At 37.1% G+C, this 13605-nt stretch overlaps 2 protein-coding genes across 4 annotated transcripts; one reads left to right on the top strand and one right to left on the bottom strand.

The window, feature by feature from the left end:
• The first annotated feature begins 2228 nt into the window (after positions 1-2228).
• On the top strand, positions 2229-5750 carry LOC114720316 (trihelix transcription factor ASIL2). 2 transcript variants are annotated; one of them, XM_028905960.1, is made up of 2 exons: positions 2229-3323; positions 5466-5750. In XM_028905960.1, the coding sequence occupies exons 1-2, from the start codon at positions 2414-2416 to the stop codon at positions 5483-5485; spliced, it is 930 nt and encodes a 309-aa protein (XP_028761793.1). In that variant the 5' UTR covers positions 2229-2413; the 3' UTR covers positions 5486-5750. The 2 variants fall into 2 exon arrangements, with proteins under 2 accessions (XP_028761793.1, XP_028761794.1); XM_028905961.1 differs by having other exon boundaries at positions 2231-3323; positions 5462-5750.
• A 3494-nt stretch (positions 5751-9244) lies between these two features.
• Positions 9245-13110, bottom strand: LOC114720325 (protein LIGHT-DEPENDENT SHORT HYPOCOTYLS 10). 2 transcript variants are annotated; one of them, XR_003737966.1, is made up of 3 exons: positions 12529-13110; positions 10513-10608; positions 9245-9500 (listed from the first exon to the last, which is right to left on the bottom strand). XR_003737966.1 is itself a non-coding variant. In XM_028905968.1 (2 exons), exon 1 carries the CDS (start codon positions 13045-13047, stop codon positions 12556-12558), a length of 492 nt encoding a protein of 163 aa, XP_028761801.1. In that variant the 5' UTR covers positions 13048-13110; the 3' UTR covers positions 9245-9500; positions 12529-12555. The 2 variants fall into 2 exon arrangements, 1 of the variants encoding a protein (XP_028761801.1); XM_028905968.1 differs by lacking the exon at positions 10513-10608.
• Positions 13111-13605: the final 495 nt, after the last annotated feature.

Here is a 13605-nt window from a genome sequence, read left to right as displayed (position 1 = left end):
CGACTGATCCAGTGGGATTTTGCATATGTACAATCACACAGAATATGCATAATATCCTCTGTCCTCAGAGTTGCAATGCGCGCACAAAAGGGAAACTTGAGTCCATTTACTTCTCCAAACATTGGTTGGCAGTTTCCCATGAAAAATTCTCCATAAAAAAAGTCTAATCCTCTCAGCTCCTCTCCATTTCCAAATGATCTTAAAAACTGGGCTATAAAGTGAGGGAGGGTTTTCTTCTATTAGAAAGTAGGCACCTTTAATAGAGAACAAGCCAGAGTTTGAGGCTTTCCAATAAAGAAAGTCATGACCAGCATTTTCTGATTGGTTAGTTTCTGAAGGTCCCACATACCATTTGAAGTCCAATCTGCAACCACACTATTCTCTTCTTCTCCGTTGAGAGTTCTTCGACATAGATCTTTTATACTTCTATCCGGGAACAGCCACACATCATTGAAAAAATTAATGGATTTACCATCACGCAGCACCCACCCTGTACCTTTCCCAATAACTTCTTTCTGTTGGCAAATAAATTTCCAGAGATTTGAATCTCCTGGCAAAGCAGTAAGCAGATTTTCTTCATTGTGCATCATATACTTCTTATTCAGAACCTCAACCCAAAGACCTTTGCCTCCTACAATTAAGTTCCATGCTAATTTTGCACCGCAGGCCCCATTTACAGAGGATAATATTTGAAATTGATGTTTATCGCATGAGAATTAAAAGAAACATCCTAGAAAAAGGTTTTGGGCCGTGATTCTGGGCTAGTTGACCCCAGGGTATTGGGTTTTTCTTAGGTACAATATAATGGTTCAGGTTTCAAGAGAATCTCTTCTCTCTCTCTTTTTTTTGGGTTATACATAGGTATCTTTATTAGAAAGCACTGTCAGGTACTAAATGTGGTCATATCTTTTACTAGGGATTTGAACCTTGATTTATCACATTATGAGGGATTAACCTTTTTCACTAGATCCAACCTCTATTGATAGAAAATCTCATCCTTGAATAGTTTGTGGTGCAAAAATTGCTTGGAAGCTCATAAAGGGAGAACAGGGTCTGTGGGCTGATATTTTAAGCCACAAATATATGACGAAGAATGAGAAAAATGTGCTTATGGCGCATTCTGGTGACTCTAGTCTTTGGCATTTCATCAGTAAGCAGAAAGACATTCTGGAAAAGGGTACTTGTTGACAAATTCGGGATGGAAGGTTTGCGAATTTTTTCAATGATCACTGGTTATTCAAAGACAAAAGAATAAAAGACTCTTGTCTAAGACCTCTCTCTAGTGATGAAGAGAATAGTGTGGTAGCGGACTGGGTGGACCATGGTTCCCAGAATTTTCAAAAACTGGATGGGATTGTGAATAAAGAGGTACTTCAGACTCTATTGGTGTTATACCACCAATGGATATTGCTGGTGCAGATATTATGGTTTGGAATGCTAGCTCTGATGGGAATTTCACTCTGAAAAGTGCTTATTTGCTAGAAGAAAATCCTCCCCAGTTATATAATACTCTATTTTCTTCTATTTGGAAATAGCGTGGTACTGAGAGGATTAGAGTTTTTCTATGGCGTCTCGTGCATGATAGATTGCCTACCCATCTGACGTGACCAACAAGGCTGGATGTGGGGTTTGTTTGCAAAGTTTTAAAGGTGATTGGATTGCTGGATTCTGCTATCAGATTGGTCTTTGCTCTGTCATGGAAGCTGAAAAGTGGGCAATTTTCAAAGGCTTGAGCTTGGCTTGGGAGTATGGAATCAGGAACTGAGTGTTCAATCAGATGCTAAATTCGTGATTGATATGTTAAATTCCAATTTACAACTCTCTGAGTGCAGCCTCTTGATCTTAGAGATACAACAGATGCTGGAGCGACCCTGGAAATTTCTAGATCCTGCAATAATGTTGCTGATACTCTGGCGAAGAGAGGAACTACTGAATCCTCTATGTTTGATTTGTGTCCTGATTTGAGCGCGAGCGTTCGGGACTTAGTTTTTGCATTTTTGGGCTCTAACTCTCTCTTTGCACCAAAAAACCAAAAAAACAGAATACCCGGGGTATCATGTTGTTTTCTTTCTTGTGCGACGCAACTCCTTCGTCGGGCCATAGCAAGCCAATTGGGTCAGGCATTCTGAAAGCCCAAGACTAAGGTTGCCGCAATTTCAAAATGGTCTTGGCCCGTTGGCCGACTAACATCGTAAGACAAAATTTTGACTAAAACAAAAAAAGGGGAGTTTCCCGCACGGTGATCGGCTATCGTCGTACATTGGCGTTGGCAAGTTCCGGAGTCGGACTAACCATATTGTCTGACCTGAGAACCATTCCTTCCTACCACCGCCGGCAGTTCTAACTAAAAGCATAACCGCACCGCCTACGCTCCTCCAATCGCGCCCTACCGCACCTCGGCACTGCGTCACTCATGGACTCCCTCACGGGAGCTCTGTCGCCCTCCTCCACTGCTCCGTCTCGGTCGTCGCCGTTTCCCGGTCGGGAAGACTGCTGGAGTGAGGACGCCACCTTCACTCTCATCGATGCTTGGGGTGAACGTCACCTTGAGCTCAATCGAGGAAACCTCCGTCAGAAGCATTGGCAAGAGGTCGCCGACGCCGTTAACGCCAATCATGGCCACGTCAAGAAGGCGCGCCGCACTGACGTTCAGTGCAAAAACCGCATCGACACTCTGAAGAAGAAGTACAAGATCGAGAAGAACAAGGTCATCGATTTCGACGGGAACTATACTAGCCCTTGGCCCTTCTTCGCTCGCCTTGACGCTCTCATAGGCGATACGTTTCCAGTTAAGAGACTTCCGCCGGCGATCGACAGTAGCCGCCGTAGCTCCCCTCCGGCAAAGTCTCCGGCGTGGGTAACCTCACAGGTGCCTGTCGGCCCCCGATCCGGCACTCAGAAACGGCCGGCGTTGCCGGCTCCGGTGCCGGCGAGCATGAAAGACCCGTCTTTCCGTCGGAAATTCTCAGCTTTCGCAGCGGCAGCTGCAGCAGCGGCGGAGGCAGGGGATGCAGACAGTGACGATTCGGATGAGTCAAGGTCAAGTAGTGCCACTGGAAGTAAAAAGAGAGGTAGAGAAAGGGAGAAAAACAGGGAAAGCGATAGGGATTCAGAATTCGGGTACAGAGAGCTGGCACAAGCAATAGAGAGGTTTGGGGAGATATACGAGAGAGTAGAGGCGGCGAAGCAAAGGCAAATGGTGGAGTTAGAGAAACAGAGGATGCAATTTGCTAAGGATTTGGAGTACCAGAGGATGGAGCTTTTCATGGAAACGCAGGTTCAGCTTCAAAAAATCAAACGCGCCAAGCGATCTTCTCAGACTGGTGAGTCTTCTGAGCTTTATGTTTATCATTAGAGCCATCACTGCAATGCTACAGTGCGCCTTTTTGCCTTAATTCTTCTGATTTCATGTCACTATTATGTCAGTTTAGACTACATTAAATCTAGCTTGAATTTGATGCACGAACTCTGATACTGTACTGGTGTCTTAGGTTTGTGCTGTTGCTTGTGGTTTGTGATGAACAGCATGCCAAATAAGAATTCTTCAGTAACTTTGTATAATTTGTACTGGTATAGGAAAGAAAGTGGGAACTTGATAACAGTATCATTTTTGCTATATGCGTTCGTTTGAGAATTACTCAAGTTGTGAACTCATGATGAGGGTGATTAGTTATAGATCAATTAGATCAATTTGATGTCATTTGGTTCCTAATTTTTCATTTCATTTGCGATGGAGAGTGCATTTCCTGGATATGATAGCTCTATGTTCGTCACACTAGTTTTGATGTAATGAATTAACATAAACACTTGATCAATACTATTTGGAAACCACTTAGCGGATCATCTCATGTCTTTTGATCCTTTTTCATGATAAGTGTTTTTCATTTTTCATGTTTTCTGAGTTTGAGATTTACCTAATATTTTCAAGGTAAACTATTTTAGTTTAATCAAATATGTCAGGTTGACCCCTGCATTATGATGTGCTGAAAAGCTTATTCACGCCTTCACTCATAAGTACTTCTGTCCTGGATCATGGGGGTCGGACCCGGTTGTATTGATTGCTTAATTCATCATGTATGATTTCACATGCTTTTTGGCTTCTGATATGAATGAAGTGTAGCGTGTCAGCACTCCAGCTCATACACGACTAACCATTGGCTAGAAACTGTCCAAACTTTAGAATATATGTTTTGTTCTTGACTTGGATCTTCTTTAAGAAACAAGATCTGGGATATGTCGTCCTGGTCCAATCGAGCCTGCTGGGATTGACAATGGAGGAGTTTACTTGTCTGACATAAGTTATCTGATGGACAGTAAGTTTATAGTTGTGTGACTTCTTGGTTGCAGGGCCATGGTTTTTGCCAAAATTGTCCAATTTTAGTGACATTGAACCATATGGTGTTTGCCAATTTGATGCCAAAAGTGATTGAATACTTCTTTTATGACTCAACCAAATGTAAATTCGTTAATCTCTGTGGCTAAAAATTGGTCATTCCTCATGAAGAAAATGAATTCCTAGAAAAAACATGCACAATTTAGTATCTGTAAAGTTGGTAGCAACAGTGTTTTCTGTGCAACCCTTCAGTGTTTAAGTATTCATATGGCACACTTTGGCATGCACAATATGCATCATTTTCATTGATACATCTTGTGACAGGACACCAGCACATCAGTAAAGGCAGAAGTTAGTTCATGCCCCTAATGCTTAACGTTCCTCTTTTTTTGCCCTCCCTTTTTCACTCTCTTTTTTTTCCTCTGTCTTCTTAATTCTTTCTAATCCTAGCTGGGTTTGATGATCATTACTTTTGCTCTAGCTCACAGTCACTCTACTTCATACTAGATTATTTATGAACTTTGCTTTCTAACCTCTTCTCAGTAGCTTAAGATTAGGCATGTGACTCTTCTACGCCCTTCATGATTGGACAAGTAAGGCAATGTTGCGGTTGCATTAGATTTCTCCAGTGCGTTCACATTTAACCAGTCAATACCAAGAATGAGTTGTTCCTTTTAAGAATTTGTATAATTTTCAAGCTTTTTGTTAATGACTTAGTGATAAATGTTATCATGAAGTGTAAATGCAGATTACGACCACGGCCTTTGTTTCTACTGATGTTGATTTCTACTCATGTTTACGTTCTTCTCAATGTTGCGTCAAACAAAAGCTTTTCAACGATAGTTAAGTTGTTTATCCTAATTCCTAACCCACTTTCCTTAAACCTTAACTAGAAGGTAGATAGTATCTTTAAAATCATACACAACAGATGCCCATGTTTGTGAATTATCAAATGTTGAATCAGAGATGATGTCACTGCCGGAGTCCTTGAGGGGGTGTCCTAATTTCTTTGCGGATTGAATATTTTAAATCAATTTCATTATGAGTATTCTTGCCATTGCATTATTATCTCACGATTATGAGTAATGGGGTATCTAACTGTTATTCATATAATTTTTTCCTTGACAGACAGTTTCTCGTAGTAAGTGGTGATGGAGAATCTTGCAGGGAGAAAAAAATATAGAATTTAGCTTTGAATATGAAAAATATAGATTCTCTTTTTGGAAAGAAAGGAATCTGAGAAAGGTATTTTTGGGTCAGCTTTGGATGTACCTATTTATATAGTAGTTACCCTTGTGAAGTAAATTTAGTGTCTTTGTCACTGGCTGAGGATTAGCGGAGGATATAATGAACAACGAGGCCCTTCAAGGCTCACTCAAATGAAAATTTCATTTCTTAATTTGACATATATTTTCAATGTTGTGTTCAGTGCTGTATTCTAATATGGCTGAGTTGTTTTCTTTTTTTTTTTGGGTTTAATTTTTGTTATTTTGTTGAATTCATCAAGAAGAATCGAATGTCTTGTGTTGCCGAACAATCGCTAAACTAGATAAAAAGCGTACTCAGAGGATAACACGCGACATATTAGGCGCTCATTTTTTTAAGACAGTAAAATTTTTATCTCGTCCCATTTGGTATTTAAGGCTCAAATAATAAATATGGACATTGTTTTAGTGCTGATTTGAATTTTGGTTTCAATTGTTGTGAGGAGCTAAATCTTTGCATCAAACCTAATCCCTGTTAGTTTTTTCATGAAAATTTCTTTTTTGTGGTTTCCAAAAAATTTAGGTGAGTAAGGTTTTTTAGTGAAAGTTGATTCGTGATAAATAAATTACCTTTTTTTGGCCAAATCATGTCTTTTTTTGGAAAAAATACATGCCAATTTTTTAACAAATTCGCATCCACATATTAAGTTCATCTCTCATTTGTAAATGTTATGATACATATATTTTTGTTATATAAAAATAAAAAATATATTTTCAGATTTGTCAAACTAGCCCCACCCGGGCTGGGCCCTCTCTAAGTTTGGACTCAATCAAATTTTAGTCTCATTGCCCATCATTCTTGGGCTTTTCCCTAATATTTTGATTTTCTTGGGTCTTTTCTTTGGGCCCAGTCCATGGAAATGGGAAGCTCTGGATTTGGTCAACCAAAGTCGAGCAAGCTGTGATTCAATTATTAATTGTTTATACTAACGTGAATTTGATTTAGTAAAAGAAACTAGTTCCTCGTAATGTAATAAACCAAAGTTTAAATCTCTATTAGGAGATGTGTTCACATTTAGTACTCAACAATGCCTCGAATAGAATTATTTCTAATAGGAGGATACCGATACTTTGGCAAAAAAAAATTATTTATCTTGTACCGAAAAATATTATTAATTATTTATCATGCATTGTTAACTTTAAATGAGCCATCAAGAGTCGAGACTTTTCTAATTACAGGTCAGTCAACCTAAATATAAACCTATTCAATCTTTTTACAATTGTTTTACCCTTTTCCTGGCTATCGGCTAATACAACTATCTTACCTTATTTATTTTAATAATTTCATGAAATAAAAAATTTCTATGAAGGCCACAATTTAGTTTTATTCAATAAAAACACGAGTCACCCGCACAAAGCTAAGGTATGAGGTTTCAGTTGGACCCTCAGGGAAGTTATTCCTTGATGAATATTCACATTTTTTGGAAAAGAAATCTCCCGAAAGGAATTATATTCTGAGAGAAATGCGACTTGATGGTGCGTTTGTCGAAGACAACAAAATTTGATCTTCTTGTTTTATTAATTGTATTACAAGCTGTGCTGTGTATCCTTAGAAAAATTGTGTTCGTCTGATTTTGTTTATTGAAGTTTTTGTTTTCTGGATCCTTGATTTTCCTTTTTGCTAATATGACTAAAGCTATTTTAAAATTGAATTACTTTTTTCGACTTTTTTTTATTTAAGACTTAGTGAATTTTTTCCATACAGATTTTTGTTAAACTGATTTTTTTATGACAGTCTATTGAAGCATAAATCCATTGAATTTTATCTAAATTTCAGTTTGTAAAAGACCGTTGAAATTAGAAGTGAGTTTTGTCAATATATTAATTCAAACAAGCCCTTTGTGACGACCAGTTTCATAAAAATCCACAAGAACAACTCCGAATCTGGAACACGAATCAGAGTCCCAGCACTGGAAGTCGCTTGGTGGTAAGAAATTCTTCATCAAACCTTAAGTGCCTCGATATAAAAAAAAAAAACACAATAATTCTGGCTTTAAGAAATTCCTGGTAATCTCCATCATCTGGTTTTGATTCCGAGTGTTCACCCACGCTAACCATTTTTTCATCCATAAAATCAAACCATCCTGATCATCAAACCATTGACAGTCCAAAAGAAGATGATCAAAAGATTCGTCGACACTATCCAATCGGAACGCCCAAGCTCAAAATTTTCCAGACTCTCAGAATCATCCTATAGGGAAGATCATATGATTTTCCACAACACGTCCCAAATGCGTTGTTCCCTAGGTTGATCCGTGCATGTTGTTGCGGATGTGTATATATTTTGTTCCGAGTTCTCCCCAGGCCCCAGAGTTTAATTTGTTTCATGCCATTTTAGTCCCCAGACATGCAAGCTTGTCTAAGGTAATGGTTAATAGCCTGGTTTTGAAATGTTTGGAAGGTTTGTTGATAGGCCTCAGTGCCGCCTTATTGTTAATTTTTAATAATAAAATGTTGCTTAATAATCTACTATGTGTATGTAAGAGAAATGAATTTAAATAATTTCAATATATATATATATATATATAAACATCTCAAAAATTTTTAAATGGATTTAGGTCATAAAATAAGGAGGGAAATTGGATAGCATAACGGTCAAACTCTTGACAATAATATAATAGCTGCATGAGAATGAAGCGCTTAAAACCTTTATTCATGGAAAAATCCAAAAACCACGAGCTCCTTTCAAATAATCTCTCTCTCCCTAGTTAAAGGGGCTGAAACATTCATAAATGTTCAATTTCCCGAAGAAATTGCAAATCGAAGTCATCAACTTCGAATCAATAACAAATCATACTATTCTCTGTCAAAAGAGAAAAAATCACACTGTTCACAGGTCTCAATATCCACACAATTTATTTTGCAGACTTCAAGTACTAGGATATAGGAAAACATCGTTCATGATGTTTTAAAGTTATTTCTTCTGCTCACTCACTGATTCATGAGCATGATCAAAAACTACATATATGTCAGTAAAATATATAAGAGAATCAGATTAAGACACACTAATTACTTGACAATGGCACACAATGGTATCTTAAGTTTGGCTTTACGTACAATAGAGGCGGAGATGCCCAAAGATCTAGAATGAATGAAACATTAAACTGCTAATTAAACATCACTGCTTCACAACATTCTAGGTATTAGTAGGTGTCATAAACTTCACCTATGCTTTGGGATTAGTTCTCCATCCAATAGTTTAATTCAAAGTATAGTCACCATTCACAAATACCATCTAACTTTAGCAGAGTCTAAATTTATTTATATTAAGAGTTAATGTCAATTTTAATCTCTAAAATTTGAGACAAATATTCAGGGGCCAAAAGTTTTTAGGCAGACTACAATAAGATCAAATTTTAAGAATTAAACCACTGGGATTAAATTTTAGAGACCAAAATATCTAGTTTCAAATTTCAGGGACTAAAACCGATGCCAAATTTTAGAGCCTAAAAATGATATTATTCCCCCGCATCCATAACTTTATACATTTGAAACTTTGTACCTAAGATACTGTCGGGAAGAATTAGATTTATATTTGTAAAAGAGATAGGCTTCTTCTCATGACACGCACCCACATTAATTGAAGAATACAACTTATATATATAGTTACATTTCAATGGAAAAGCTTTCAACAATACAAGCGAAAAAGCTGAAAAAAGTTTGCATATATAGATGAAGTTGAAATTTTACAAGGTACAAACTGATAGTTGACTGAGATATATGTTTCTGCAACGGTGGGAAATTGCAAATTCCCAAGTAATTAAACGACAGAAAATTTTAAGAGTTGTCCATACCATTGATTTATATCAGATACATAGAAACCAAACCTCTCATATAGATTGTGCATCACTGATTTGTTATTGAAGAACCCCCTCCAATTTGATTGTACGCTACAATATTCTCTGCACATCAAATCAACTAATCAGTTTAACCAAATAAATGATTAGTTAAAGAAATATCTGCCTCAATCAGTTTGTCGGTCGAACATTATTAAGAATTTGTATGTTAGGACTGGGAACAATTGCACCCATATGATTAAAGAACATGAGCGTTATATTAAGAACTAGAAAGCATGTTTGGATAAAGTAAACCTTATTTTTACTTAAACACAGCAAAAGAGGGAATACCTAGCATGTGTTGAGATTCCTAGAGGACAGTGACAAAAAATGACTTCTATATATGCACTACTAAAGTTTGAAGCCTAAAGTTTTTGTTGTTATTGTGGATCTTTATATCATATTGAAAATGATTACGATGTGTGCTCCATGTGTCGGCCAACTATTTAATCAAGTGTAAAACGTGGTACAATGCATACGTATATCTGAAGATGAAGAGATTTGGCTAACTCTTGACATTAAGAAGAAGAGGAGGAGGAGGAAGAAGGCATTATTTTATATCTCCAATATAGTAAATCAACTGGAAGATGAAAAAAGAAAAGAAAAAACAGAATAGAGAGAGACCCAAATGAAGCAACTCTTGTTCAATCCATAATATAAATATTAAATCACCAACACATGAACACACACATGCATATCAGATTCCAGAAAGCTTCGGAATCGCTGAGAAATAGTTTCGTAATTGGTTCGATTTGAATATATACAAACGAGAAAGCCCTAATTAAAGGGCTCCAAGCCGATATATTAATTCCCTATAGATCCTTGCTAAACTGTTATGTAAATGTGCATGCTCTAGCAAGGCTAAGCATATTGTGCAGAAAGAAGTGTTTGCAAAAATTAATTTTACATATTTCAAAATGCTTGTAATACACAGCCCAATTATAGATAATCATTTGATTTGCTTAAAGAAACAAAAGGTGGGGTAAGTCTTAACACATTTGTTCAGAAATATATGTATCATCTTCAAATCCGCAAAAAGAATTTCTCCTATATAAAATCAAAATTTAATACTACTTACAAGAATCTTTTTGGTTATCACTGCTCTAGCCAAACATGTTTCTCCCAAACGAACTTAATTATTCTTGACGTTGATAAGCTCAACATCCAATAGCATCTTGATCAGGAGAATAAAACTATTAAAAAACTGTCCCACGGAATCAGATTGAGAGGACATGAAAATCTTGACGAGGTGCGATAAAAGATCACATCAAATGGTGAGCATAAATATATCAAATCATTCCTTTGCATGGATTTTCACTATAATATTATATTTAGGAATAAGTGGGCACACGATGGAGGTGGTGATATGGTGTTAAGTTTAGCAAAACATTTTAATACTACCTCCGGTCCTAATTATAAAAGCCAGTTGACTAATTTGAAGAGATTAAGGAAGTAAGTTAAGTTACTTTTTGTCCTAAATAGGTGTTGTTTTTCCTAAAATATCCTTGCTAATCAAGTGTATTAACTAGAATTATTATAGTTAGAAATGCTACTTTAGAAAAAAAATGTATAAATATAAAAGACAAAGTAGATTGGGGTTTTATATTTAAAACCAAAATAAAAGTCAACAGGATCTTATATTAAGGATTGGAGGTAGTATTAAATTAGCATCAGGTGTGTCTGAACATGAATAATCCGAAAGATTCCATGCAATCATGACTTGATAGTATAAAATTGTAAAGTTGTAAGAAAAAGCCTAATAAAAAGGGAGCATTTTCAACAATTTTATATGTCGGGAAGATGATTTTAATTGGATTATGAAGGCGAAAACCTTAATCAATCATATGGATTCAATCATTCGTTCATTTGATGCTCAGCTACAAAAGGAAGTGTATGAGATCTCATCAGTTGCAAAACCATCTTCACGGTACAGACAAAATCCGCAGGATCCGAAGTTAAATTAGGGAAATATTCGAATAACAAACAATTAATTGATGAACCAGCAAACAATAGCTTTTCATAATGTGCGTGCGTGTTTATTTTTCTTTTTCCAACGTGTGTTCGACATGGCATAACTATAATTAGCTTTCTTTCAACCTAGATGACAGGTGCATGTATATATATACATGTATATGTACATATACGTACATATATTATATGGTATTTATAAACACAACAGATTTGGCCCAAAAAAAAATATAACAGATGCATGAAGGAATACTAAGACTATTTTCCTAATTTAAGTTTTGGAGCAAAATTCCTAATCGATAATTAAAAGTGAGTCCAAGCGGAAATACTTGAGCTTTAAAGAACTGGACACCTGATGATCCAAGGAAACTATACCTATAAAGCACTACTGTGTAACAAGTCAATTATTGCAGTTTTAAGCTTGCTTCTTAGTTTTTCATTGACTTTATTGATTATAATTGTGCGTGTATATAATTCGAAAAAGTATCCCAATTTTCCTAGCTTTATAATGAACAAAATAACCTGACATCCATTAATACTGCATCATCATATATCATTATAAGCATGTAATTAATTAATGAATTTTTTAGGTCTTGACATAAAGAATAAAATTTGACGCTGTTGACTGAATAATGGTAAGCAGAGTGTGAGTGAGGCTGTGAGAGTGAGGAGTGTGTGTGTGTCTGTATTATATATATGTGGGACTTTTGTTGTTTCTTGCTCCCCATTTGGACCAAAGTCTGGGTATGTGTAAATGAAATCAACTTATTAATTACCGTATTACTAAAAACGTCTTGATGAGCATCAAGAAGTGGCCGGCTTGGAAATGCATATCATTGTTTAACAAATTAAAGCTAGATAGCCATATGATATAAACCAAATCGACCGCCTAATAACATGCATGAATGCTTCACGACCATTACAATTACAATCAAAAGTAAAAGAATCTTAGGTTGTGATACGAGGAATATACATATATAAATATATATAGAACTTGAGACATTAATTAGCACAGTAGCACAGTGCATATATAAGCCCGTCAGAATCAATAATAATCCAAGTAACTAAGCAGAGCATATATATGGAGATGAAATTAGCTAAAGTAATTAGTAGGTAATTTAATTACCATTTTGAATGAGCAAGTAGGTGTTGCTCAAGAGAAGTGGATGGTAGTACTGGCAGAGCTTGATTCTTCGTTCCCCTTATTGGTGCTCTTCTTTTTCTTCTTGTAAGGGATGCCTCTAGCCTTGGCCTGACACTCCCTAACCTCGCGCAGATACACTCTTATGGCTCCACTGGCAAAAGGGTTTGTCTCAGGGGACCCACCGTTTTCCTCATAGGCTGCTCTGAGCCTTCCGATGAGAGCGTCCAGGCTTCCCCAAGCCTGCCTGAGTGGGCACGTGCAAGGGGCCGGCGGCTCCGGCTGGCCGTAGAACATGCACCCTTCTACGTGAACCTTGGTCTTCCCAAACTGATCCAGATACCTCAGGAACTCCAAAACGTGCCCGCAATTGCACTGTGATAGAGCCACCGGTGGCCTCTGGTTCTTCAAGTACTGTCCGAACGTGTTCCAGTCTCTCCTCTTCTGCGACTCGTACCGGCTTAGTGCCGGCGTTGCTCCGGAGCTCGATGATCCCTCAGACATGGTGGCTTCCGGATCAGATTGATCGGTTTGGTTAATCTCTTTCTTTCTGAAATAAAAGTGAGAGGGTGAGAAGTTATGTAATTAAGGTGAAAGGAATAGGAGGAGGAGGAGGGAGGAGAGAAGGCATGTGAGCGGAGAGAAGGAAGATGGAGTTTCACGACGTCATTGGGCTACTCATACATGAGTAGACATTTTATGGGCCATATTGCTTTGCTTTTTCTTTCCTTCTCTTTTCACATCTCTTTCTTCACTGTTTCTTAATTCTTTTAATACTCTTTTTTCTTTGGAGTACTAACATTACGTTTGTATACGTGTCCCCTATGTGCATGTATGATTATGTATACATACAATTAGTGCCTGTTCTTTTTCCCAAAAATGCTAGAGAAGCAGGCACTAATAGCTCTTGGAGTTACAGAAACAAATCCACAATCTCCTATTAGCTTTCACACATGAAACCAATAACATTGTTTAGCCTTTTGTAGAAGAGTCTTAATTATTGCCTTGTTAGTGAAGTCTTTTACCATTATTGGCTTCACCAAGATCAGTCCCAAAATCTGT

The sequence above is a fragment of the Neltuma alba genome, unplaced genomic scaffold, assembly GCF_004799145.2.
Source record: "Neltuma alba isolate B1F8T4 unplaced genomic scaffold, ASM479914v2 tig00011972_pilon, whole genome shotgun sequence".
Lineage (NCBI taxonomy): Eukaryota > Viridiplantae > Streptophyta > Magnoliopsida > Fabales > Fabaceae > Neltuma > Neltuma alba.
The sequence above is the reverse complement of the archived record's forward strand: the minus strand, read 5'-3'. Positions and strand labels throughout refer to the sequence as shown.

What these genes read in the sequence shown, in the direction of transcription:
- LOC114720316 (XM_028905960.1), top strand. Translation starts at nt 2,414, where the DNA reads ATGGACTCCCTCACGGGAGCTCTGTCGCCCTCCTCCACTGCTCCGTCT. An exon ending in CAAGCGATCTTCTCAGACTG is followed by an intron (nt 3,324 to 5,465) that starts GTGAGTCTTCTG and finishes CTTGACAGACAG; the next exon opens with TTTCTCGTAGTAAGTGGTGA.
- LOC114720325 (XM_028905968.1), bottom strand. Translation starts at nt 13,047, where the DNA reads ATGTCTGAGGGATCATCGAGCTCCGGAGCAACGCCGGCACTAAGCCGG.